This window comes from Raphanus sativus, chromosome 1, assembly GCF_000801105.2.
Source record: "Raphanus sativus cultivar WK10039 chromosome 1, ASM80110v3, whole genome shotgun sequence".
NCBI lineage: Eukaryota > Viridiplantae > Streptophyta > Magnoliopsida > Brassicales > Brassicaceae > Raphanus > Raphanus sativus.
The window spans coordinates 21,873,117-21,896,636 of NC_079511.1; the positions used below are offsets into that span (position 1 = coordinate 21,873,117).

The 23,520-nt window shown below is 35.4% G+C and overlaps 4 protein-coding genes across 5 annotated transcripts; 1 reads left to right on the forward strand and 3 right to left on the reverse strand.

Annotated features, from left to right (window-relative positions):
* The first annotated feature begins 5,065 nt into the window (after positions 1-5,065).
* Positions 5,066-6,129, forward strand: LOC108858665 (uncharacterized). The gene has a single exon (XM_018632554.2). It carries the CDS (start codon positions 5,188-5,190, stop codon positions 5,956-5,958), a length of 771 nt encoding a protein of 256 aa, XP_018488056.2. The 5' UTR covers positions 5,066-5,187; the 3' UTR covers positions 5,959-6,129.
* A 610-nt stretch (positions 6,130-6,739) lies between these two features.
* Positions 6,740-10,422, reverse strand: LOC108841000 (AMSH-like ubiquitin thioesterase 1). The gene is made up of 14 exons (XM_018613795.2): positions 10,108-10,422; positions 9,809-9,873; positions 9,627-9,702; positions 9,368-9,535; positions 9,074-9,168; positions 8,858-8,963; positions 8,738-8,784; positions 8,265-8,595; positions 7,848-7,937; positions 7,686-7,748; positions 7,523-7,597; positions 7,320-7,382; positions 7,177-7,229; positions 6,740-7,091 (listed from the first exon to the last, which is right to left on the reverse strand). Exons 1-14 carry the CDS (start codon positions 10,219-10,221, stop codon positions 6,917-6,919), a joined length of 1,521 nt encoding a protein of 506 aa, XP_018469297.2. The 5' UTR covers positions 10,222-10,422; the 3' UTR covers positions 6,740-6,916.
* A 1,707-nt stretch (positions 10,423-12,129) lies between these two features.
* Positions 12,130-13,446, reverse strand: LOC130496066 (uncharacterized). Of its 2 annotated transcripts, none has more exons than XM_056987819.1 (3): positions 13,179-13,446; positions 12,661-13,107; positions 12,130-12,527 (listed from the first exon to the last, which is right to left on the reverse strand). In XM_056987819.1, exons 1-3 carry the CDS (start codon positions 13,401-13,403, stop codon positions 12,411-12,413), a joined length of 789 nt encoding a protein of 262 aa, XP_056843799.1. In that variant the 5' UTR covers positions 13,404-13,446; the 3' UTR covers positions 12,130-12,410. The 2 variants fall into 2 exon arrangements, with proteins under 2 accessions (XP_056843799.1, XP_056843800.1); XM_056987820.1 differs by having other exon boundaries at positions 12,656-13,107; positions 13,179-13,444.
* Positions 13,447-20,471: 7,025 nt separating this feature from the next.
* On the reverse strand, positions 20,472-20,976 carry LOC108846401 (SKP1-like protein 1B). Its single transcript, XM_056990568.1, has 2 exons — positions 20,849-20,976; positions 20,472-20,681 (listed from the first exon to the last, which is right to left on the reverse strand). Exons 1-2 carry the CDS (start codon positions 20,974-20,976, stop codon positions 20,549-20,551), a joined length of 261 nt encoding a protein of 86 aa, XP_056846548.1. The 3' UTR covers positions 20,472-20,548.
* Positions 20,977-23,520: the final 2,544 nt, after the last annotated feature.

The window sequence follows — 23,520 nt, forward strand, 5'->3', positions numbered from 1 at the left end:
ACTCGGATAGTATTGATAACTTCACGAGCAAGTTAACAGAGCTTGCATCAAAAGCGTCCTCGTTGGGACAGAGCATTGATCAACCAAAGCTCGTGAAGAAACTTCTCAACAGTCTACCAATGAAATTCATTCACATGACGGCATCAATAGAGCAGATGCTTGATCTAAACAAAACCTCGTTTGAAGATATTATTGGAAGACTCAAAGCATATGAAGAACGAGTAAAAGGCAAAACTGCATATGATCAACAAAACAATCTGTTGTTCTCAAGCACTGAAACATCAAGCGATCAGAACTCGAGAGGCAGAGGAAGAGGATCATATCGTGGTCGTGGTCAAGGAAACAGAGGTAGAGGACGAGGAAGAAGCAACACTGGCGAGGGGAACAAAGAAAAGAAAGACTACTCCCAGATCACATGCTTCAATTGTAAGAAGAAGGGACACTTCAAATCTGTGTGTCCTGAGAAGAAAGAAGAGAAACAAGAGCTCAACAAGACAGAGACGGAGGTAGCAGAAGCTGCGTTATACATGCATCAAGTTGTGTATCTCAACGAAGAAAAAGTCTTACCAAATTCACTAGAGCCAAGCAAGAAAGAAGATGGTATATGGTATCTAGACAACAGTGCGAGCAATCACATGACTGGTGAAAAATCTTACTTCTCAGAGCTCAGCGAGAACATCAAAGGAAAAGTCAAGTTCGGAGATGGCTCATATGTAGATATAAACGGCAAAGGATCTATTCTCTTTGAAGCCAAGACAGGGGAACAGAAGCTCCTAACCGACATATAATACATACCAAACTTGAAGAGTAACATACTAAGTCTGGGTCAAGCAACTGAACAAGGGTGTGACATAAGGATGAAAGAGGATTACCTCACCTTGAGAGATCCAAGCGGTAGACTTTTGGTGAAAGTTCAGAGAGCTTCTAATCGTCTATATAAGATATCACTCAAAGTCGGTAAACCTACTTGTCTACTCGCAAAGATCAAAGAGGAACCATGGAGATGGCACGCACGCCTTGGTCATATAAGCTTCAAGACAATAAGGGCCATGGCAACACATGATATGGTTCGTGGCTTACCTGAAATACATGAAGAGAAGCAGCTGTGTGACTCGTGTTTGGTCGGGAAGCAGACGCGTCACAGTTTTCCTGCAGCAACTGCATACAGAGCTTCGGTTGCTCTCGAGCTGTTACACGCGGATCTGTGCGGTCCCATATCGCCGGCAACACAAGGTCACAACAACTATATCTTCGTCATAGTTGATGATTGTACGAGATATATGTGGTCTATTTTGTTGAGAGAAAAGAGTGAAGCCTTTGACAGATTCAAGAGTTTTAAAGCCCTTGTTGAGAGGGAAGCAAACAAGACAATCGGAACACTCCGTACGGACAGAGGAGGAGAGTTCACGTCAAAAGTCTTCCAAGACTTCTGCAACAAACATGGCATCAAACGCCATTTAACAGCACCATATACTCCACAACAGAATGGAGTTGTGGAGAGAAGGAATCGTACTTTAATGGAGATGACTCGAAGCATGATGAAAGCTATGAAGGTACCGAACTACATGTGGGGAGAAGCTGTGCGACACGCAACATATGTGATCAATCGGGTTCCTACTAGAGCATTGAAGAATAAAACTCCATACGAAAGCTTGAAGGGAGGAAAGCCTAACGTAGGTCACTTAAGAGTTTTTGGATGTGTTGCTCACGCGAAAGTAGATTCAGTTCATCTAAGGAAACTTGATGATCGTTCTCAAGCTCTTGTTCATCTCGGAATCGAACCAGGCACAAAAGCTTATCGACTTTATAATCCTACTTTCAGAAGGATAGTCGTAAGTCGGGACGTAATTTTTGACGAGAAGACTTGTTGGAATTGGAAGGGAGCTACTAAGGAAGGACAAGACGACTCTGGTATGTTCCGTATGACGTGGGGACTGACTGTAAACGAAGGGAATGGTCCGTTTATAGCCAGCACACAACAAGAAGAAACCGCGAATGCAGAAACAGAGCAGCAAGAAGTCGAAACAGGTGTTACACACGCAGAATCAGATGTAACACACAACGAAGAAGAAGAAGTTGATCAAAGCTCGACACAGGAAGTAAGGCGCTCAACTCGTCAAACAAGTAAACCTAGTTACCTAGATGACTACATTTTACTTGCTGAGATAGAATGTGAGCTGCTGCTTCATGTTATCAATGATGAGCCAAAGAATTTCCAAGAAGCAAAGGGAGAAAAAAGATGGACGAAGGCATGTGAAGACGAGATCCATTCGATCAACATAAACAAGACATGGACGCTAACAGACAAGCCAGCTGGAGCAAAGATCATCGGTCTCAAGTGGATCTTCAAGATCAAAAGAAACGCTGATGGATCTATCAACAAGTTCAAAGCGAGACTCGTAGCTAAAGGTTACGTACAAGAACATGGTATCGACTTTGATGAAGTGTTTGCACCAGTGGCTCGATTAGAGACCATAAGACTCCTGATTGGGTTAGCTGCTGCGAACAAGTGGGAGATTCACCATCTAGACGTCAAGACAGCATTCTTACATGGTGAGTTACACGAAGAAGTTTATGTGTCACAGCCTGAAGGGTTTGAAAAGAAGGGAGAAGAGCATAAGGTTTTCAAACTCTCCAAGGCCTTGTATGGATTGAAACAAGCTCCACGAGCTTGGAACATAAAGCTTGATCGAACTTTGAAGCAACTCGGCTTCAAGAGGTGTTCTAAAGAAAATTCTGTCTATCGAAAGGATGATAAAGGAAAGCTTCTTATCGTGGCTATCTACGTTGACGACTTGTTCATTACCGGAGACTCTGCAAAAGAAATCTCAGAGTTTAAGAAGAACATGTCAAAGAACTTTGAGATGTCTGATTTGGGTCTTCTAACATACTACCTTGGATTGGAAGTAAGACAAAGCTCAAAGTACATCATGATCAATCAAGAAGCGTATGCGAGGAGAGTATTGGAGGAAGCTGCAATGGACGACTGCAACTCGACATGTATACCCATGGAGTTCGGTCTGCAACTCTCAAAAGGCCTCGACGAACCTGAGATAGATGCTACATTGTATCGAAGGAGACTTGGCTGTCTCAGATATCTTATGCACTCAAGACCAGACATGTGTTACGCAGTGGGCATCTTGAGTAGATATATGCACTCACCAAGAACGTCTCACGGCAACGCACTGAAGCAAGTGCTAAGGTACTTAAAGGGAACAGTCGGGTACGGATTATCTTACGAGCAAGGTGGATCAATGAATCTCGTGGGATATAGTGATAGTAGTCACAACACGGATCCGGACGATGGAAGAAGTACGACAGGTCACTTGTTTTGTCTAGGAGAAACGCCAATCACTTGGTGCTCACAGAAGCAAGACACGGTGTCTTTAAGCTCGTGTGAAGCAGAGTATATGGCGGCAACGGAAGCAGCAAAGCAGGCGGTCTGGATACAAGATTTGATAAGTGAGATTACAGGAAAAGAGATGAAGAAGACGATGATACGAGTGGACAACAAGTCAGCTATCTCATTAGCCAAGAATCCCGTGTTTCACCGTAGGAGCAAGCACATTCACAAGAGGTTCCATTTCATTCGCGAACGAGTGGAGCAAGACGAGATTGATGTGGAACATGTTCCTGGAGAAAAGCAGAAAGCGGACATCCTAACTAAAGCTTTAGCAAGAATCAAGTTCAAAGAGATGAGGGAGCTGATTCAAGTTCAAGACTTAAGCAAAGATGGCTTGAAGCTTAGAAGGGAGAATGTTGGATAAGCTTCAAAGATAGCTTAGGAAACAAGTTATTCATAAAAGGAAGTTTGAATAACTAAAAAGGAAAAACTTGATTTAGATTTATGTTAAGTTTCTAGATCACTTTGTAATAGGTTAAGCTAAGACCCTATATATAGAGATCTATATTGTAAGATGATCTCAAGAAGTTAAGAGTTTAATAAAACGAAGAAACTGTTTTATTAACAAGCTTTGCACATTCACACAATCGATCCTTAGGCGACTTTACACCAGTCTATTCATAATGTTTTAGTTTAGAAGATTGTAGTATTGGTATTCATCACCAGTCTAGTTGTAATCTCCAGCTGTTCTTTTTTTGTAATGTCTGGTCTCTTGAGTATGTTTTATGACTCGGTTCAAGAACTTGCTGCTCGTTTCACCAATGGTTACATTTGAAAACATTTTTGTCAAAGGCTGGACAGGTTTCTCTGTACAGACACTTCAAATGTCTAACGTGTGTGGTTACTTTCTCTCTGGTCATTTGTCTTACAGATATGAGTGTTTATTTTTTTTGTTAAATATGAAGATTACTTTGAGATGTATCACTCAACTTTATGCGCCTGGATACTGAATTAAAACAAAATTATGCTGCTGTAAATTTTACTAAGCTAACTTGATCTATATATACTAATAATGATCTTGAAAAAAATCTTTGTATGTGTGATCTTGGTTAGATGTTTACAACAATATCTGAATCTGCATACAAGATATTTTTGCTATCATATGTTGTTTGATAACTTCACAAGTTTCAGGCAAAAATCACATAAGGTTCAACACAGTTTTCTTTCTATCTGAAATGTCATATTTACACACCGTTTTTTCCAAGTCCAGATGATCCAAATTTTATAGATGCATGAACGAACATCATGACTGAGCTTCGGCCCTAATACGGACCCGGGTTCGAATCCTGCTGGTCACTGAAGAATTAACATTTTTGTATCGCTATGGACAGGAGATCCATATGTGAGCTGAAAACGTAGACTGCAAACATGTGACTAGTCTGAACCCACTTATGTGGGTTCATGATACACCTCTGTATAATCCAAAAAAAAAGAAATGGGTTCATGATACACCTCTGTATAATCCAAAAAAAAAAGAAATCCCTTGGTCTCTACGTTCATGATTCTTAGATGGATGATCCATCCTAACGGTAACATTACTTATTCAAACCCTGTTAAGATTACAGTTAGATATTTGATATATATATATAAGCAATAGCTTTCTCTGAAGACAAGTAATGAGTGCCTAACCACAATCTTTAGACAGATTACGCCTTCTATTATTTTATTCCAAACCTTACAACTTCGTCCCACCAACTAACTTATGAGTTCTAATCTAAACCTTGCAACGTCCATTGTTCTAAAAAGCAAAGTTTGACATTGTTTGTCTTATTTTGTTTCCAAATATGATCTGCACGGAGTCAAATCACCAGCGTATTTCCTTCTCCAGTGATCTTGGCCAATCCGATAACGCACCACCACCACATGTACTAGAACCACCAGCCCTTATCCGAAGAGACGAATCTCTTCTTGATTCATCAAACTCTTCTTTCGAGTTCCACATCTCAAACAACTTTGATCCTGGAGACTCCTCTCCAGCCGATGAGATCTTTGCTGACGGCATGATCCTCCCTTTCCATGTCACACCAGCTTCCACCGCGCCAAAACGTCTCTACAAGTACGAACTCCCTCCCATCACCTCCTCTCTTTCCCCATCTCCTCTCCCTCCACAACCGTTACCGCCAAAACACAACGAGAAGGAGACCAACGGGCGAGCTAGCGGTGCAAACTCTGACTCAGAAGCAGAGAAGTCGTCAAAGTCGTTTTGGAGTTTCAAGAGAAGCTCCAGCCTCAACTGCGATATCAAGAAGAGTCTGATCTGTTCGTTTCCTCGTCTCACGAGAAGCAACTCTACAGGTTCGGTTACTAATTCAAAGAGAGCAATGCTGAGAGATGTTAACAACCACCATAGGGTCTCTCCTACTTCTTCTTCTTCTTCTTCCTCTATCTGTTGCAACTATCACTTCAGGCCACAAAGGCATGCAGGCAAGAAAGATGAAGCTGGAGGAAGCTTTTCGGTTATCCCAGTCCTCAATGGTCCGTCTACGTTTGGGTTAGGATCGTTTCTACGTCACTCAAAAGATAAGACCAAGAAGAAGAAGAAGAACAAGAAGTAGATGGTTTACATGAACAGAGTTTCGATGTATTAATTGTTTTTCCTCTCGTTTGATTGATTGTTATCTATAAATTGTTGGGTGTTTTCTTGGGTTACTACCAAACGTTGTTGCTGCAGTATTTTTAACTGGACACAACGGCAGTGTGACATGTTGGTAATCAGACTAAAGTGGTCATATGACTCATATCTAATAGAAGACTTTAACAAATGAATTTTGTTGCAAACAATGCCAAGTTTCTGTCAATACAAAAGACTCTTTTACTCTGAAATGTCAATAAAGAGATAAGTAAGACGTGGGTAGCACCGCCGCACCACTGACCTAAGAAATCTCTATGTATATATCAGAGATGATACGTGAACATATCAAAAGGTTAAAGATGATTTAATATTGAGAAATGTATTAATGGAATAAGTTGCAAGTGATGAAGATTAAACATCTGTTAAAGACAAGTTTTAAAGCCAAGTTTAACTTGACCCGTTTACTAAATAAAGTTTTTAAAGTTAAATATAAGTGATTAACATAACATTTCTCGTGTTTGAGAAACTGGACATGACATGTTCCCCTCCCCATTTGGATAAGAAACAACAAAAATCACAAATAAACATATGTTAAAGCCAAGTCTAACTGGACCCGTTTACTTAATTAAGACTTTTAAGTTGTTTAAGTGATTATCATAGGAATTTTTCGTGTTTGAGAAATTGAACAACATGTCGGCATTTGTATATGAAGGCGACAAAAACCACAAATATTTGTGATTTTTATTACATTTTCCCCATCAATATACAGATATAAATTGATTTTTAAATACATATTGTGAGCTTGTTTAAGATACAATTACTTGAAATTCTCTCGTTTTTGAATTATTTTTCACAAAATTACATGTAAATTGTACATAATCTTACGTAGATCATATTAAAGTGGTAAAGGAAGATACCATAGTTGCACAAGTCCAATGATGCTATCTGAGATCGATAACATCGAACTTTAGATTTGGGTTCATGTAAACATCCGTACATGTATTGTAAATCGGTCCTCCGTCTGCCGGCGAACTGTGCGCGTGAAAACCACGCTGGTCACAATTCCTTATCACGGTCATTCCTCCCGGCGTCGTCAGCCGGAATATTCCATGTTTCCTAAAAGTAACATAACCAATCTCGAATCATTTCATTTTGGAAGAGACAGTTTTTTTTTTTTTTGTCTTTCGTTTGTTTTCATTACCTTGAAGAGTCTTGCGGCGCCATAACGATTGCCACAGCTTCGGGTAACATTATCTGAGAAATATTATATAAGCAAAAAGAAGATACTAATCCATTGCGTAATTTTCATTTTCGAAATTATTTTGAACAATTATATCTCCGTACCTGGTACGAATAGTGTGTGTGAACGTCAATAGAGGACATGAAACAAGATTGTGTCGGATGCGTCTGCAGAAATAGAGACAGTGATTAACGAGTGCTTACAGAATATAACATAACCAATAGAAACGATATAAAGGAAGAAGCCTGATTTTTAAGCATATAAAGCAGTTATAAAGTTAGGTATAAAAATCATATATATTACTCACATGAATCCATCCAAGTGGAAAAAGGGATTGCTTGTCCTGCACTTCAAATATCTCCTCTTCGTTTGTAGCCTGACACTGTAGAGAGAACGAGAGAGAGCCAAGTGTTTAAGCATATCTGCTCAAACAATAAACTAAAGTAGAAGCGCACCAAAATAAGACTTACTGAATCAGATGTTGATTCCTGTTTTGGTATGATGAGAGCTGTAATATAGAACTTTCTGTTTTTCTGCACGCATGTGATTCACAAATCATTATTGCTGATCCATTTCAATATTGCAATTTTCAGATTTGAGGAACAGAAGGCCATTGTCATATAACAACTCACCAGTGAACCAGCAAGAATACCACACGTCTCTAGATTCTTCTTGGTGTTTGACTTGGCAAGCCTCAAAAAGGTATCCATCATCGTTGTCGCCTGCACATAAAAAGTTATCATCAAAAATACAGTAAGGCAACTGAATAAATGAGCATAGAACCAGAGGCTGCTAACGAACTTTTTCTCAGTCTATTTTATCTTATTGAAGATAATGTAACAATGCTTACGTGAGAAACGAAAAGAAATGATATGTATTGGACTCATCAACATAAATCTAGATGTCATATAGGACAAACTAAAGAACAAGATAAAGCATTCACAACAAATCACCAATCGATACATTCCAAATTCACTTTTCTCCTTAATGTTTGTATGAGTAGTGACATCAGAATAACGACAAAGAGGTGAGAGCTCTAGGAAGCTTACAATATGGAGTTCAAGAGGAGACTCTGACCGTAGAGACTCATCTGGCAAGGGGTTATCTATCTTACATTCCGCTTCTATCACTTCATGACATGAACCAGGAGCCAAGTCTTGAACTTCTGCCAGTACTGGCGGTGGTGAAGGTTGTCTGATGATATGGTTGTCATTAACACTTTCGGGTTCTTCGAAAGAAATCATGGATGAAAGCTCTTCCGTGTAATTTTTCTGGATATTTTCACTTGGAGTAGAAGTTGATTCCACAACTGGCCTCTCAGGTTCGTTGTTACTGCCGTTTGTTATCATTGGTTTGCTATCCACAAATTGTTGTTGGAAGCTGTTCCCAATAGAGAGCATCAGTAAAAAAGGCGAACACATAGGCATGAGATTATCAAATAACAAGAGCGAAAAAATGTATGCAATTAACATAATCTCATTATCTGCAGAATGGAAATGTACAACCAGCTAGATTGTCGAACCTTGGGATTTCAACTGGTGCAAAATCTATATTGCTAGGATACTGAACCTGAAAATAGAACAAAAAGGACATCAGTTTAGTGTGAAGAAGTGCATAAAGAGTAGCAATGCTATGTTAATACCTTAATGTCAGTCTTGGGAGGCTGCCACTGTGCACGGAGTCCACCAGGACCCAAGATAGAATGCTTGGAAAGGGATTCCTCTGTTGGTCGCATCAAGTTAACTGACCTAGAATATCGTGCATTTAATTAAAAACTATGAGACAGGATCAGGAGACTAGTGTAAGAAATACAGCTTAAATTAAGAACAGCTTCAAGAAATAAAAACTGAAAACATACATGTTTCGGAAACGCTCTTGAAGTGGTGCAGCGTTCAAGAATTGCTGACCCCTGGAACCCATGTAGCCAAAATTATGTCCAGAAGGATTTATTACCTATGCAGAACAAGAGCAACAACAAAAAGGAGCAGGAAACGTTTATCTACTACAGCTTAAATTTTCGCATAATAACATCATCTTTTACTAACTGAAACCAAAAGTTTCAGAAACAAACAAGAGTGGAGACCAATGCATATTTAGTAGAAACCTATAGGAATGGCATATCTGACAAACACGAGTAGAGCATTAAGCACACCTTCGCATGACCATAGCTTGGTTTTACAGACGAAGACCAGCGTGGAGTACCATTTGCTGGATGAGCTTTCAGATTATAGCGAGGTAAAGGCTTGGGATTGAGTTCATCGATCCTTTGCTGTACAACTGGTTTCAACTTCTCCAGCTCAGTCAACACATCCAATAGTCTCTAAAATAGACAAAAAGCTCACATTTAACTACCGAGGTTGACAGGAAAAACAACAACATCGACAAGGATCTATATATAATAAACCCATTACCATTCTCAAATACTCTTTGTTGCTCTTAAGAGAAGTTCTGTAATCTCGATGGGAAGGTATAGTCTCGAGAGCCAAGCTAGTTACAAAAAAAAAAACATAGTTAATTTCAGAAGAAGTAGTAGGATCTTGTTCTTATTCAAGGCTCGGTAGCCTTTTCATTCTCATGTATAGTTGTCACTCACCTGGAGAAACGCAGAAGCATGACATACAAATCAATTACATTCTTCTCAGCCCGAAATATGTTGGCCTACAAAAAAACGTTTATGCATATCGTTAGGAGAGAACAATAATAATCTTTCTTAGACAAGGAATCAATCACACTCTAACAGAAATCACAAGCTAACAAACATGGAGAATGACCTAAGAACTAAGTCTCGAATTCCACTAAGACTACACAAGCATCGATTTGTCAAGCGACCAAGGCGCATATACAAGAATCAAGTAACCCTAGATGAAAACCAAAGTGGGGAGTACCGAGTACCTGTTTGAGGATATTATCAGCGATCCTGAAGTAAAATTTGAGAGAGATACGATTGTCTACGGTTATTCTCCGAGCACTAGTAGAGAGATCGATTATCTCACTAGACGAACCCATTGTTGCTTCCAGCAGAGAGAGACAGAAATAAAAAGTAATCTTCCTTCTCTAGACTTGAAGAAAGAGCACAACGCTGAGAAGAGGATCACGACGATCTGGCCCGATCGGTGACGGAAGCGAAACCGACGGCGAGGAGGTAAAGAAGAGCCGCGTTATTTTCGATTTGGCGAGAGGAACAGAAACACGACGCTGAGTTGGAGTAATTTGACTTTGTTTCAGGGAGCTATATGTAAATTAGCTTTTAGGTGGGTGGGTTTCAGTAGGGATGGCATGACCTGGACCGCCGCGGATCTGGTCCGTAAAGACTTATTGTAAGGCAGGATTAGGCTTCCATTTGATAAGTCCGCAAAATTGTGGGTCTTACGGGACAGGTTCAAAAAAGGACGGGTTCAAAGCGGGATGGGCTCAAAGCGGGATGGGTTAAACCGCAGAATTTTGAAAACCCTCGATCCTAAGTTTCCATTTTTGCTTTCACGAGAGAGAGAGAGAGAGAGAGAGAGAGAGATTAGACATTATAGAATTCCGTTGATGGTGGTTTCAAGGTCGATGATGCTTCCGGTCTTCTAAGCGCCTCTGATCTGCACCGGTGGAGCTTCTTTAACCCATCATAAATGATAATAAAAATATTTGTTTTGTATAAGCTTAATGTATTGATCTTGTAAAAGTATCTTCGATTATGTGCAAACTGAAACTCAATTCTTGTCTATATTTGTTTGTGCATGTAAAAGCAAGCAATGTAAAATTTGATGTCCCGCGGGACGGCCCGCAAAAGTCTGCATATTTCGCGATACGGAATTGAACAGTTAGTTTGAAGACCGCTTTCCGCGTGGAACAGGCCCGCCGTGTACCGCCAGAAACCAAATCCGCAGCGGTTCGGAACGGAACGGGACGGGAGAGCCCAATTGCCATCCCTAGGTTTGAGATTTGAGACATTTCTAATACTATCATCTTTTTTACTTGAAATCCAAATGAATATTTTCAAAAAGAAAATCTAACTAAATCTTTTTGCTATCCTTTTCTTTTAATATATCATTAGCTATTAAAATTATTATTTTTGGTTGATAAATAATATAAAATTCTATAAATAATTTAATTATATTTTAATTGTATAACAATTTTAATTGATTAAGTTTCAAAAATACATTTCACAAAGATTTTAAATAAATTTTGTTAGAAACAGATATTCATGTTTATTTTAAATATAAAAATAAAATATATTCTATCTATTAACACAAAAATCATGATTTATTTCAAATGTGGTTTTTTAATTATAACATTCTCTAAAAACATCTTTAAGGAAAAATATAATAAATTAAATTAATCTATATAGTACTATATATTTCTTAAATTTAAAATAAATTATGTATACCTTCAACTAAAGTTACAAAATTTCATATTATCATACTGGCAACTCTCAACACGTTTATCTTAATATTTAAAGTTTTAGAATTTTTTGTCAAATGATGTGGATAAAGAATAGCACCAAAATATGTATAACTTAATCATAAATTTTGGAGTATATATACATTACTATTTTTGTCAATATAAAAACAATCCGTTCGGATGTGCAAATCAAGATCTACTATACTATTTTTTGCGAAAGTAATTTTTTACCTATGAACTTTTTAGGTTAAAAGCTATACCAGTTAATTTTGGTATCTTTAATGAATAATTATATTTATCATTATATTATTAACTATAAATTAAATATTAACTATAATAATGAAGTTATCATTACATTATGTGTTTTATCCGCACATGTAATATAATCTTCTAAAATATTTACTAGTGTATGTCTTATTAATTCAAAATATTAATACTTTTATGTTAATGAGTAAAAAGAGATTCTATTAACGTTAATAACACTTTGATGGTGGGATGTGGGCAATTAGTGTTAAGAGTGATAAATCAGGTTGAGTAAAATCTTGGAACCATAATTGTTGTAGGAGACATTTTGACTGATGATTCAGGTTGAAAAAAAAAAGAGAGTAAAACCAACTCTCAGCAGCAAACGAACATCCTAAACAGAAAATAGCCATGTTTGTGTGTTACCATTGAAAAAAAAAAGAAATTGACTAGAACACAAAGAAACATAGAACCACTTTCCAAACATATCAACTTAAGCAGAAGGTGTAGTCTCGTCAGCAGGTGATCAAGCAGTTTTCTTCTTGATGGGTCCTAGAGAGACTTTAACCTTTGCTGGTCTCAGAACCCGATCTCCTAGAAGAAAACCCCTGGTAAAGCTCCTCGGTTATCATCCCTACCTTAACCGCCTCAGATTCTTCTCGCGAAATAGCCTCGTGCAACTGCAACAGTAATAGAGGATATTGGTACGTCACACACAATAACAAACATTACTCACTGGTAAACAATAATACAAACTTGTGTTACTTATAAAGCGTTCCACAACAACTGATGTGAAGAGCTATTTTACTTTACCAAAGGATCAAATGGCTTGCCCAAAGTTGGAATGGCTTTAACACGAAGGTGTCTCAAGACTTCAACGAATTGCCTGTAAATTCCCTGATAACTCGTATCGATCTTCTTCTCCATCTCTGTATCGGGTTTAATCTGTTGCCTAGCGCTCTCAAAACTATCAATGAGTGGCAAGAGACTCTTCATGATTTGCAATTTAGCGTTTGACTCTGTGCTAAGCCGATCCTTGTCAAGCTTTTTCCTTGTATTGTCAAAATCAGCCTGCAACCTGATTTTCGTGTCCTTCTCTGAAGCTATCTTCATTGATAATGACAAAACCTTATGGTCGAATCTGTTCTTTTCCTTCTCGATTTCGCAAAATACCGTTTCGATTTCCGTAACGGAGAGTTCGTCTCCGTTGGAGAGAGCTTGTTTATAAGCTTTAATCAGGGCTTCTACATCATTATTAGTCTGCAAAATCAAAAGATTTTTATTAAAAAATCAGGAGGCGAATCTGAGGAGAGGAAGAGTATAGTACTTACTGGTGAAGAAGCTTGGTGAGCAGAGAGAGATGATACGTAACTTCTCCGACTAGATACACACATGAACTGAACACCTCGGTTTAGTTTCGAAATGAATGGAGATGAAGGTCGTCTGCAATGGAAATGGATGGGTATGATTCTCGATTTTCCTGATGAAGATGGCGGAGGAGGATAGAGCGATGAAGAGGATGAGGAGGAGAAGCAATGAGTTACGGAATTCGCCATTGTCGGGACTGGATTTGGTACGGACTGGATCTAATTTCTTTTCATTATACAAAACAGCGTTAAAGACATCTGTAACCTTAATGAAATCAGGTAACTACATAACCTTACCACAGAAACCCGATCCACCCAAACCCATACAGGTCCAAAAATACCCGACCTGAACCCGACTCGGAAGTTTACAAGTATCTTTTGGATCTAAATATTTTATATCCGAATAGACCCGGATCCGACAAAAACCGATCCAAATAGACCAAGAACCGACCCGGATAGACCCGATCCAATAAGAACTGATTTGTACCCGACTTAAAAATTTGTATATTCAAAACTATGATTTTCTTGTGTTCTATTTTATATATATACTAGGGTCAGTCTGGGCTACGCCCAGGATTTTTGCTCGGGAGCATATGACAAAGAGATTTATAGTACTGGTTAATAATTTCCTTTTTTTAAGAATGTAAATACTATTTCAAGCAATGAAGTATGAAGGTTACAAAGAGTGGGTAATAAAATGTAAAACCTCAACAATTGGTTCCATGGCAAAAAAGAAGAAGTAAAAGACATGGAAACAAATTCTACTAAATATAATTTCCATTAAATAAGACAATAAATACTTCATCTGTTCAGCTTGGTAGCAAACATGAATAAAAGGAACCAATACAAACTTGATGCATTTGAATGAGAGATCGAGTCAATACATGTATTAAAGGAGAAACCCGATGACAAAGTGGAACCACGACCAACAATGCAAGCAAGAAGCTGATTCAGCATGTCACCTGAGCAAAGATCATCCTCTAAAGTAATATAGAGGCCTGCTCGAAAACCGCCCTCGAGTATGAGCTAGGACACTCATCCGAGTCCAAGATCTAGTTTAGACTGGATAACAGTAACTACCGATGCTTAATAACACTCAAGCTCCACAACCGCACTCACCCTCAAACTTGGCTAAATGAAAGGGGTAGTATAAGACAAAGAGCTTTGTAGTACTGGTCAATGGCACGTTGATTTTAATGTTAGATCTCAAACTTTTTCGTCATTCTAAATTTTAAAAATATTAAATTTAAGATAAATTATTGACCATTTATGAGTTTACAAAAAAAAAATTGGCAAATGAATTAAACATATCGTTCAACTGCTAGTTAACTTATTGTAAGAACAATACTATTGTGTAGACCCAAGTCAATATTCAGAGACAAATAGTATAATAGAACCTAAAAAGAGACCAGCAAATAATTTAATTGATAAAGGATTTTATGATGCCATGGAGTTTTCTATTTTGTTATATTATTTTAGTTTTTTCTATCATTGTATTTTGTTTCTTTCAGCAAGATTTTAAAATATTTTTTAAAAATATTGTATTACAAATTATTTGATTAAGACATCTGTGGAGGTCTAACCTTTTTATACTACCAGATTTTAGTATTTTAATGGAGTGTTAAGTTTTGTAGATATTGGCTACTAAATTTGGGTTTGTTTTACAACTATTAAGGTTGTTCTTCATTCAATGGTGTACGTTTCCGCAAGAGTTCTTTTTTATTTTGCATGTTATGTTTTTCTTTCGGGTAATGCTTGAAATCTACTACACCTCTCCTTCCTCTTAAGGTTTTTTGTTGCTTGGTAGTTAATACTTGGTAGAACTGAATGTCTTACCAAAAGTTTAAAGTGGCTAAGGGAAAAAATCGCTTTCCCAAGTAAATGTTAGTACTTATCATCATACTATACCCCATCATAGACACAAAACTATCAGACTAACATGTTAAGTGAAAATAAAGAGAACAGCAACAGAAAGATCCTTTGCAAAATCCTAAATTATACTGCCAACCCTCAGATTCGTTGGCCTTCTTTGTGATTTTCCTGATGAAGATGGCGGAGGAGGATAGAGCGATGAAGAGGATGAGGAGGAGAAGCAATGAGTTACGGAATTCGCCATTGTCGGGACTGGATTTGGTACGGACTGGATCTAATTTCTTTTCATTATACAAAACAGCGTTAAAGACATCTGTAACCTTAATGAAATCAGGTAACTACATAACCTTACCACAGAAACCCGATCCACCCAAACCCATACAGGTCCAAAAATACCCGACCTGAACCCGACTCGGAAGTTTACAAGTATCTTTTGGATCTAAATATTTTATATCCGAATAGACCCGGATCCGACAAAAACCGATCCAAATAGACCAAGAACCGACCCGGATAGACCCGATCCAATAAGAACTGATTTGTACCCGACTTAAAAATTTGTATATTCAAAACTATGATTTTCTTGTGTTCTATTTTATATATATACTAGGGTCAGTCTGGGCTACGCCCAGGATTTTTGCTCGGGAGCATATGACAAAGAGCTTTATAGTACTGGTTAATAATTTCCTTTTTTTTAAGAATGTAAATACTATTTCAAGCAATGAAGTATGAAGGTTACAAAGAGTGGGTAATAAAATGTAAAACCTCAACAATTGGTTCCATGGCAAAAAAGAAGAAGTAAAAGACATGGAAACAAATTCTACTAAATATAATTTCCATTAAATAAGACAATAAATACTTCATCTGTTCAGCTTGGTAGCAAACATGAATAAAAGGAACCAATACAAACTTGATGCATTTGAATGAGAGATCGAGTCAATACATGTATTAAAGGAGAAACCCGATGACAAAGTGGAACCACGACCAACAATGCAAGCAAGAAGCTGATTCAGCATGTCACCTGAGCAAAGATCATCCTCTAAAGTAATATAGAGGCCTGCTCGAAAACCGCCCTCGAGTATGAGCTAGGACACTCATCCGAGTCCAAGATCTAGTTTAGACTGGATAACAGTAACTACCGATGCTTAATAACACTCAAGCTCCACAACCGCACTCACCCTCAAACTTGGCTAAATGAAAGGGGTAGTATAAGACAAAGAGCTTTGTAGTACTGGTCAATGGCACGTTGATTTTAATGTTAGATCTCAAACTTTTTCGTCATTCTAAATTTTAAAAATATTAAATTTAAGATAAATTATTGACCATTTATGAGTTTACAAAAAAAAAATTGGCAAATGAATTAAACATATCGTTCAACTGCTAGTTAACTTATTGTAAGAACAATACTATTGTGTAGACCCAAGTCAATATTCAGAGACAAATAGTATAATAGAACCTAAAAAGAGACCAGCAAATAATTTAATTGATAAAGGATTTTATGATGCCATGGAGTTTTCTATTTTGTTATATTATTTTAGTTTTTTCTATCATTGTATTTTGTTTCTTTCAGCAAGATTTTAAAATATTTTTTAAAAATATTGTATTACAAATTATTTGATTAAGACATCTGTGGAGGTCTAACCTTTTTATACTACCAGATTTTAGTATTTTAATGGAGTGTTAAGTTTTGTAGATATTGGCTACTAAATTTGGGTTTGTTTTACAACTATTAAGGTTGTTCTTCATTCAATGGTGTACGTTTCCGCAAGAGTTCTTTTTTATTTTGCATGTTATGTTTTTCTTTCGGGTAATGCTTGAAATCTACTACACCTCTCCTTCCTCTTAAGGTTTTTTGTTGCTTGGTAGTTAATACTTGGTAGAACTGAATGTCTTACCAAAAGTTTAAAGTGGCTAAGGGAAAAAATCGCTTTCTCAAGTAAATGTTAGTACTTATCATCATACTATACCCCATCATAGACACAAAACTATCAGACTAACATGTTAAGTGAAAATAAAGAGAACAGCAACAGAAAGATCCTTTGCAAAATCCTAAATTATACTGCCAACCCTCAGATTCGTTGGCCTTCTTTGTGATTCATCTCCTACTGATATCTTGATGAAGACCTTGCACAGAACTGTGACAGTGTCTGATTGTTCCTAAAAACCAAGCTCAATGCAGACACTTATCATTCAAACATCAAGCTCCAATTTCAATTTCCCTTCATCCTAAGGACCACTGAAAAAATAAATCACATAAGGTCATAGCTTTAGCTTATGAACACAGAAGAAGATGCTATTGACCAAGTATAACCAAAAACTAAGCAACTAAATGCTTAAATCATTAAAACACCTAAGAGAAATATGTTGCTAGTAGAATCCATTGGTCAAATCAGGTTGTATTAAAAAAAAATTTCCTTCCAGTATTAAAACAACTGAACTACATTCCATAGGCAAACTCTTTTCCATTTGAAAGAAAAGAAATCCTCTGTTTTTATGATTAACAAAAGAAAAGTTGGCATCTCTCTTAATTGTTGATACAGAGTTATAGACATCGACAGCAACAAAATCTATCATCTTCCACCAAAAGAAACAGCGATGCACATTGTTATACAAAATCTCACATAAAATGGGAAAAGCAAACGAAATAGGAAGAAAGAAGCAAACCTTCAAAGTCTGAGGTTTGAGAATAGACAAACGGCTTGAACACAACTCCACGAAGACAGCCTACAATCATCAGCCACTTGCTTTAGACCAAAACATAGACACAAAGATATAAAAATTCAGTTCCCTGTGAACATATAAAAGAAAAAACAACCTCTGGTTTCAAGATGCTGATTACTGCTTGAACTTCTCGACATGATTCCTATAACAAACAAAATAAAATAGAAACAATAGTACAGTATTGTCCCATGATGAATGATTCAATGCTAATGAAGAAAAAAAAAAGAGCTAAGCTGAGATCAAGTACTAAACCCATTCAAAATCTTTTTTTTTTTACTTCAGCAACTTGCAAGAAGCTAGGGATTCCTTACTTGATTTCTAAAACCCTTACAGAAACTCTTCTTAATACACAACCAAAAACACTGTCCGAGACATTTACATCTGAAAAATACATTTTTTTAATAGATTTCTTGAAAATTTGACATGCAATTCACCAAAGACAGATCCTTTCCGCAAAAAATGAAAAAAAAAGAGAATAATACCTTTGAAGCATGAGCAGTCCCGATCAAACACACATCGCAAGATCCGTTTTCCCCTGTGGACTCGTACGTCAATATCACAACGCTTTTCGTTAATTCCTCCGGGAGCTCCGCTTTCGTCTTCTCCGATGAACCCTCGCCGCCATCCGCCATCCGCCGTCGTCTCCGATGAACCCTCGTCACTCATTCACTCGCCGCCATGAATGAGTGAGAATTAAAGAGAGGATGAGTTGAAGAGAAGCAATCGCACACCTATTTATACTATGACACCACCGTCCTAAGATCGAATAAGAGAATTGAAGGCCACGTAGTGGATGAGTGACTGAAGGGATTCAATACAGAATTTTTACTCAGAGCGTTATGGTGTCGAAATATGAATCGTCATCGGAGATGAGAGTTGCGCGACATCGGTTTCGTGTAAAGCATATTAGGGTGACATAGACGATGATGTTATCTAGGGCCGAAATCGTTTACAGCACAACACCAAGGCCCATAAACATATCAGATTGAGAAGACAATCACGCAGCACCTTTAATGAAACGGTGCGTATCGACGTGTCAACCCTACAGTACTCGACTTTCCAGCCTGGCGATGACGTGGAGGGCTGTGAGGGATGAAACATTTTTTATATATATAGATTATTTTTGTTTAGTTGAAATATTTTTTGTTAACAATATTTATTATTATTTTGTAACATTTTTAAGTAATATGAAGTTTTAAAATATAAAATTTAGAGTTTAAAAATGTTTTATATTAGTTATTAATAGTTTAATTTAAGTTATTCTGTAAATATTTAGATATATATGACAAATATTGATAATTTGAGTGAGTTTGAGTATGTCATGTATTTTTCGGAGCCTAAATACCTGAAACCGAACCCGATCCGGACCCAATATGGACCCGGAAAATTATGGGTATTTTACAGGTTTTGAAATTATAAACCCGGACCCGACAAGACCCGACCCAGAACCGCCCCGAAAAATTATAAGTACCTATATGGGTCTAAATTTCCAAGATCCGAAAGACCCGGACCCGATAAGACTTGACCCGAACCCGACCCAAAGACTCGGATGTCCAGACCGGATCATCGAAAAGTTACGATTCCATCAAAAAAGTTGTCAGATTCGATTTCGCCGGTGATTAAATCCTCTTAAAGATCATATAACATATTTTAGACTACCTATTTAAAAATAATGTGTATACATAAAATTGTAGATAAATTAGACTAAGCACATACAAAATCAATAAATTTTATTTATTTACAATCATTTTTTTGATAAATAAATCAAAACAATCATTTTTTTTGGTGAAACAATCATTTTTTATTTTATATGGTAAATAATTATACTTAGTGATATAGATATAAATATATATAGTATATTTTAATATAAATATTTATAATTGGCATTTCTTACTCATATGATTTTATTAACATTTGTATATTTGTTGTAACATAAATTTAAACCGTTAATTACAAAATTTAATGTGAGGCTTTTAATACAAAATTCAAAAATTAAAATATTAAATCTCAATAATTTTTCAAAGCAAATTCTGGAATGAACATATTTATATATATTTATATAGTTGATGATTTAATTTAATTGATATATATATATATATATATATATTAATGAGATTTCATATTCATAGAATTTATGACCATTTTTATTTTGCTTGAATAAAAAATAAATAAAATGTGGGACATTTACTATTTTTAGTAATTGATAGTTATTTAGAAAAAATTCAAATATCACGTATTAAAAAAAGCTAATTTTTATTATATGTTTAATGTGATTGTTTACTTTCTTTTAATAATATAAATTAAACAATGAAGAGAGAGGTTACAAAAAATGTTATCAAATATGTATGATTCATAATCATTAATTTTCTTAAATATGTTAATCATATTAGGTAATTTCGTAGATTTTATTTGAGAAAATAATTGATAATATTCTTTTATACACAAATAATTATTTTGATAATTATTGTAATTAAAATTATAATATATATTTTTATGGACCAACTTATTTTTCTAGGATATCTAAGAATCATATTACTAATGATCCAGGATTAATAAATATGAGATTTGTTAACTCTTTATTATAAAATTATCAAAAAAAGAAACGTTATAGGAAAAAAAGCAAAATAGTTGTTCTTATTAATTTATTATCCAACGCAAAGAAAGCACACGAATGTGCGAGGAGGAACATAATCATGAAAAGGTTGAGAAAGAGACTAATTCATCCAAAGTGATCATCGACACGATCATTCAAAAGCACATTGGTTTTCTTTGCGAATATCTTCCTCTTCTGCGGGTGTGAAATCGTTCTCGATGTTGAACTCAGTACGGGTCTCCTCTGAAGTTTTACCTGTGATCATATCAGCCACTGTTTGGCAAGAAATGAAAAAAAAGAGAATGAAGTTCTCTAGTTCACTTTGATGTGGAAACGTAAGACTGTAAGTTTCATTTTTTTTTATAGAAGCAAGGAGGTCAACCTCTTTCCAATATATAACATGAATTCTGGCAATGCAATGTAGTTGGGCTTTCAATGGTCTGTTGAAAAACCAAGATCAAGAAGATCTTTTACATTCAGAAAATTAGCGGCAAGAATCAGGTCAAAGAGCGTCGACTGGTCGGTTTTCATGAACTCATCATCCCAATCCTTGAGATCCTCTTTAGAGGAAGAGCTCATTAGATCATCTCCAATGTATTACTCCATATTTTACTCCAAAATAGTGCAACACCAAAATGGTGTAAGATTTTACTCCAATGTATTACTTTATTTTCTATTCCAAAAATAATATATTATATTAAAAACTGTTAGTAAGACCTCATACTTATAAAATTTTACTAATTAACCCAACTATTTTATGTTTACAAAAATTCTATAAAATATAATTTATTTAGATTAAATATTTGTTATTGAAAATTACAAGATATCATAAAAATATAACAAAAGATAATATAGAAGTTGCTTTAATAATGAAATTAGAATAGTTTTCTCACAAATGATCAACTAATGCATTTCGTAATGAAATATAAGTTTTTTTCTCTTTGCTATTCCTAAATCGAGCAAAAAATAAAATTAAACATTTTTATCTTCTGCAATTTTGATATCTGGAGGTGGAGCTTCTCTTCCGAGTTCAATTGGTGCATCGAATTCACGTTCATTCTCAAATATCATGTTATGTAAAATTATACATGTAGATATGATGTCATATAACATATTTTTCCAAAACCGAATATATGTCCTTTCACAGTAGCGAAACACAATTGTAGATCTTTTATGTTATCTTTATTTTATATTATTATTATTATTTAGTTATATTATATATTTTCATGCAAAATTATTAATAATGGGATATCTTGTTTATTTATGTTGCTATATCATTTTCAAATATTATATAAGTCTAAAATAAAAACATTAAAATTAAAAAGACCATTGTACAAATAAAAAAAGTTAAACACCAAAACGGAGTAATGAACAAGACTACTCCATAAATGGAGTAACCATAACCATTACTTCATTTTGGTGTTGAAAATAGAGTGGAGTTGGAGAAGATTTTACTCCAAAATGATGTTTGGAGTAGAAAATAGAGTAGGATTGGAGATGACCTTAGTTGATAATCTTCACATGAATTTTTTGACTCTCACTGGATGTTTCTAATAGATTCACCAGAAGATAGTGTTGAACATTTTTGGGAATGAGAATCAAATGATTTGGTTGTAAGTGAGAGGAAGTATGTAAGTATTTTATTGTTTAACCCAGAAGACTGAATAAGATTTCTAAGTATATCGTAATTTTCTGTTTAAAAGACTTACAATAAATATTTTATCTTAACTACAATAATAGATGATATTAAAATGATTGTTTAAACGAATTATGGTATATATAACATTATAAATATAATTTGTATATTTAAACATATATATATATATAAATAAACTTAAACAAAAAAATGAAATTTAGATTTATAAATCAACATTTCCAATACTATGATTTGAAATTGCGATTATAAATAAGAGGATAATTTCTACAAAAAATAAGAGGATAATACCTTAGGAAATTTTTATTAGAACTACGGAATGGTAGATTACAAGAAACATATAATGAGAAAACAATAATTAAAAACAGCTTAGGAAAATTGTCAGCCAGTTAAACCAGTTAATTGGATGTGAGGTGTATTGTTTGTATATCAAAAAGACATTTTATGTAAATTTTTCTTAGTGAAATAGCAAGCTAATATATCAAAAACATTAAAACATTTTCATTTAAGCGTTTTTCTAACTAATAGTAAAATAAATATTAATATATACATAAGATTTAAGATATTACTTGTAAATACATGTACTTTTAAATATTTTTATTGTTAACAATTGTTATACTTTACCCACAACTAGATTTTGATCCGCGCTTTCAAAGCGCGGATTTATTTTCCTTTATTTTTTTTTAAATTGACAAATATTTAGTAAATATCATATTTTTATATATTTGTTTTTTTATAAAAAACTTAAACTTTTTATCTTTTTTTTATCGTGTTTCATTTTAAAGGAGAATATGTCTAATCACAACATTCGGACCCGAAGAACCAACCCGAAAATCAGGATTCCGAACCCGATCAGACTCGGGATAAATATTCGAATGAGTTCTAAATTGCTACATCCGAAGAACCGGTCCCGAACCCGACCCGAACTGAGAACCGAATGAGTACCCGAAGATATTTGAAATGTGAATATATATCTAAAAATATATGTTATAATTATATTTATAATTATTTTAATATTGTAAACTAATATTATAAGTTAACTATAGTAGTTATTTTCGATATTTTGAGTATTTTTGGATAAAATATGATAGTTTGGATAAAAGTTTATCCAAAAAACTGTATAGAATGGATATTTTTGGTCATTTTTGGTTATTTTTGAGTAATTTGGATACAAAAATTTGAACCGAATCCGATACTTTGGTTACTTTGAGTACAAATAACCGAACCCGTTTTAGATATTTTGGTTATTTGGTTATTTTTCAGGTTCTTATGCATGAGAACTAAACTCACCCGAACCCGGAACCCGACTCGAACCTGACCCGAAATTTTATAATACCCGAATGGGGTTTAATTTCAAAACCCGAAAAATCCGATATCCAAAAGAACCGACATATACCCGAATGGATACCCGAACGTCCAGGTCTAATGAGTATTTATGTTTAGAAAATTAAACTTTATTTTCTCCAGAC

What these genes read in the sequence shown, in the direction of transcription:
- LOC108858665 (XM_018632554.2), top strand. Translation starts at nt 5,188, where the DNA reads ATGATCTGCACGGAGTCAAATCACCAGCGTATTTCCTTCTCCAGTGAT.
- LOC108841000 (XM_018613795.2), bottom strand. Translation starts at nt 10,221, where the DNA reads ATGGGTTCGTCTAGTGAGATAATCGATCTCTCTACTAGTGCTCGGAGA. An exon ending in CTCCCAAGACTGACATTAAG is followed by an intron (nt 8,785 to 8,857) that starts GTATTAACATAG and finishes TTCTATTTTCAG; the next exon opens with GTTCAGTATCCTAGCAATAT. An exon ending in CTCCTCTTGAACTCCATATT is followed by an intron (nt 7,938 to 8,264) that starts GTAAGCTTCCTA and finishes TTTTATGTGCAG; the next exon opens with GCGACAACGATGATGGATAC.
- LOC130496066 (XM_056987819.1), bottom strand. Translation starts at nt 13,403, where the DNA reads ATGGCGAATTCCGTAACTCATTGCTTCTCCTCCTCATCCTCTTCATCG. An exon ending in CTCACCAAGCTTCTTCACCA is followed by an intron (nt 13,108 to 13,178) that starts GTAAGTACTATA and finishes TTGATTTTGCAG; the next exon opens with ACTAATAATGATGTAGAAGC. An exon ending in GCAAGCCATTTGATCCTTTG is followed by an intron (nt 12,528 to 12,660) that starts GTAAAGTAAAAT and finishes TTACTGTTGCAG; the next exon opens with TTGCACGAGGCTATTTCGCG.
- LOC108846401 (XM_056990568.1), bottom strand. Translation starts at nt 20,976, where the DNA reads ATGAGCTCTTCCTCTAAAGAGGATCTCAAGGATTGGGATGATGAGTTC. An exon ending in AAAGATCTTCTTGATCTTGG is followed by an intron (nt 20,682 to 20,848) that starts TTTTTCAACAGA and finishes TTTTTTCATTTC; the next exon opens with TTGCCAAACAGTGGCTGATA.